At 34.7% G+C, this 1,421-nt stretch overlaps 1 protein-coding gene across 1 annotated transcript; it reads left to right on the forward strand.

Annotated features, from left to right (window-relative positions):
• Positions 1 to 291: 291 nt before the first annotated feature.
• On the forward strand, positions 292 to 1,218 carry LOC142302956 (olfactory receptor 5A2-like; the record flags this gene model as incomplete). The annotated part of the gene is made up of 1 exon (XM_075344059.1): positions 292 to 1,218. A coding segment is annotated over one exon (927 nt), but the record flags the coding sequence as incomplete, so codon positions are not given.
• Positions 1,219 to 1,421: the final 203 nt, after the last annotated feature.

The following is a 1,421-nucleotide window of genomic DNA, read 5'->3' on the forward strand; positions in this document are numbered from 1 at the left end:
TCTTTGGAGTCGACCCCAGTCCAGGAGAGGTCATATGATCAGATCATGTCCCTGTATGGTCAGACACAACCATTACACAGCACATAAATGAGACACATTTATAACATTATCTCCGCACAAGAACATTTTATATATAACATCCAAAAGTGGAATTTATTATTATTCCAAGTTCTATTGATTAAAATCAACTTTATTTGTGGGGAAAATCTCTTAAAGGAATATCATAAACATTGCAGTATGATTCTATTGTTCTTATTTATTAGCATAATCATTATTTTTTTCTTCATTTGAAAGGACAATCTGACTGCAGTCACAGAATTTTTCCTTTTAGGATTTCAAGTCAGTCAAGGTTTGAAATTTTTTCTGCTCTGTCTTTTCTTTCTGGTTTACTGTGTTACAATATGTGGAAATCTCCTGATCATCACCCTGGTGTTTATCAGCAAGAACCTCCACACTCCGATGTACTTCTTCATCTCACAACTGTCCATCAGTGACATCTTGGTAATCACGGATATTGTCCCTAAGATGCTAATTATTTTACTGAATAGCGGGGGGACCATTACTTTTATTGATTGCATCACTCAGTTTTATTTCTTATCTGGCTTGGAAACTTTTGAGTGCTTTCTTCTTGCTGTCATGTCCTATGACCGATACGTGGCCATCTGTAATCCCCTCCGTTATACAGCTATAATGACTAGTACATATTGTTTACTATTGACCATCATGTCTTGGGTTTTTGGATTTTCTATTGTCCTGTTTTACATAGTAACAACAGCAAAGCTAAACTTTTGTGGTCCGAACATCATTGACCATGTGTTTTGTGATATTATTCCCTTACTAGAACTTGCCTGTTCTGACACCTTCAACGTCCACTTGGAGATTTATATTCTGAGTATTCCAGTGGTAATCATTCCTACTACAATTATTGTATCTTCGTATACCAACATAGTTTTAATAATCTTAAGGATCTCATCCAGTACCGGCAGACAGAAAGCCTTCTCCACCTGCAGCTCCCACCTCACTGTGGTCTCCATATTCTACTGGACAATATTCAGTGTTTATGTCATTCCAACAAAAGGTTCACGGCTTAACATCAGTAAAATCCTAACCCTGCTATATACTATACTTACGCCTTTAATAAATCCTGTTATATACAGTTTTAGAAATAAAGATATTATGAAAGCTGTGCAAGAAGCAGTTTCTAAGTGTCCAGACTAGAAAATGATCAAAAAATTGAAAAAGTCATTGAGGTTAGACTTAAAGATACTGACTCAGACAAATTGCTCTTTTTTGCTTTATCTTGTAGGTTTTTAGTTGAAAATGTATAGCTTAAATTAGGAATAGCACACAACTAATTGATATTCTAATAAACAGAATAAAGTATTAAAGCATGTGTCTGTAAGTATGTATATATATATATA

The sequence above is a fragment of the Anomaloglossus baeobatrachus genome, chromosome 4 (assembly GCF_048569485.1).
Source record: "Anomaloglossus baeobatrachus isolate aAnoBae1 chromosome 4, aAnoBae1.hap1, whole genome shotgun sequence".
Classification (NCBI taxonomy): domain Eukaryota; kingdom Metazoa; phylum Chordata; class Amphibia; order Anura; family Aromobatidae; genus Anomaloglossus; species Anomaloglossus baeobatrachus.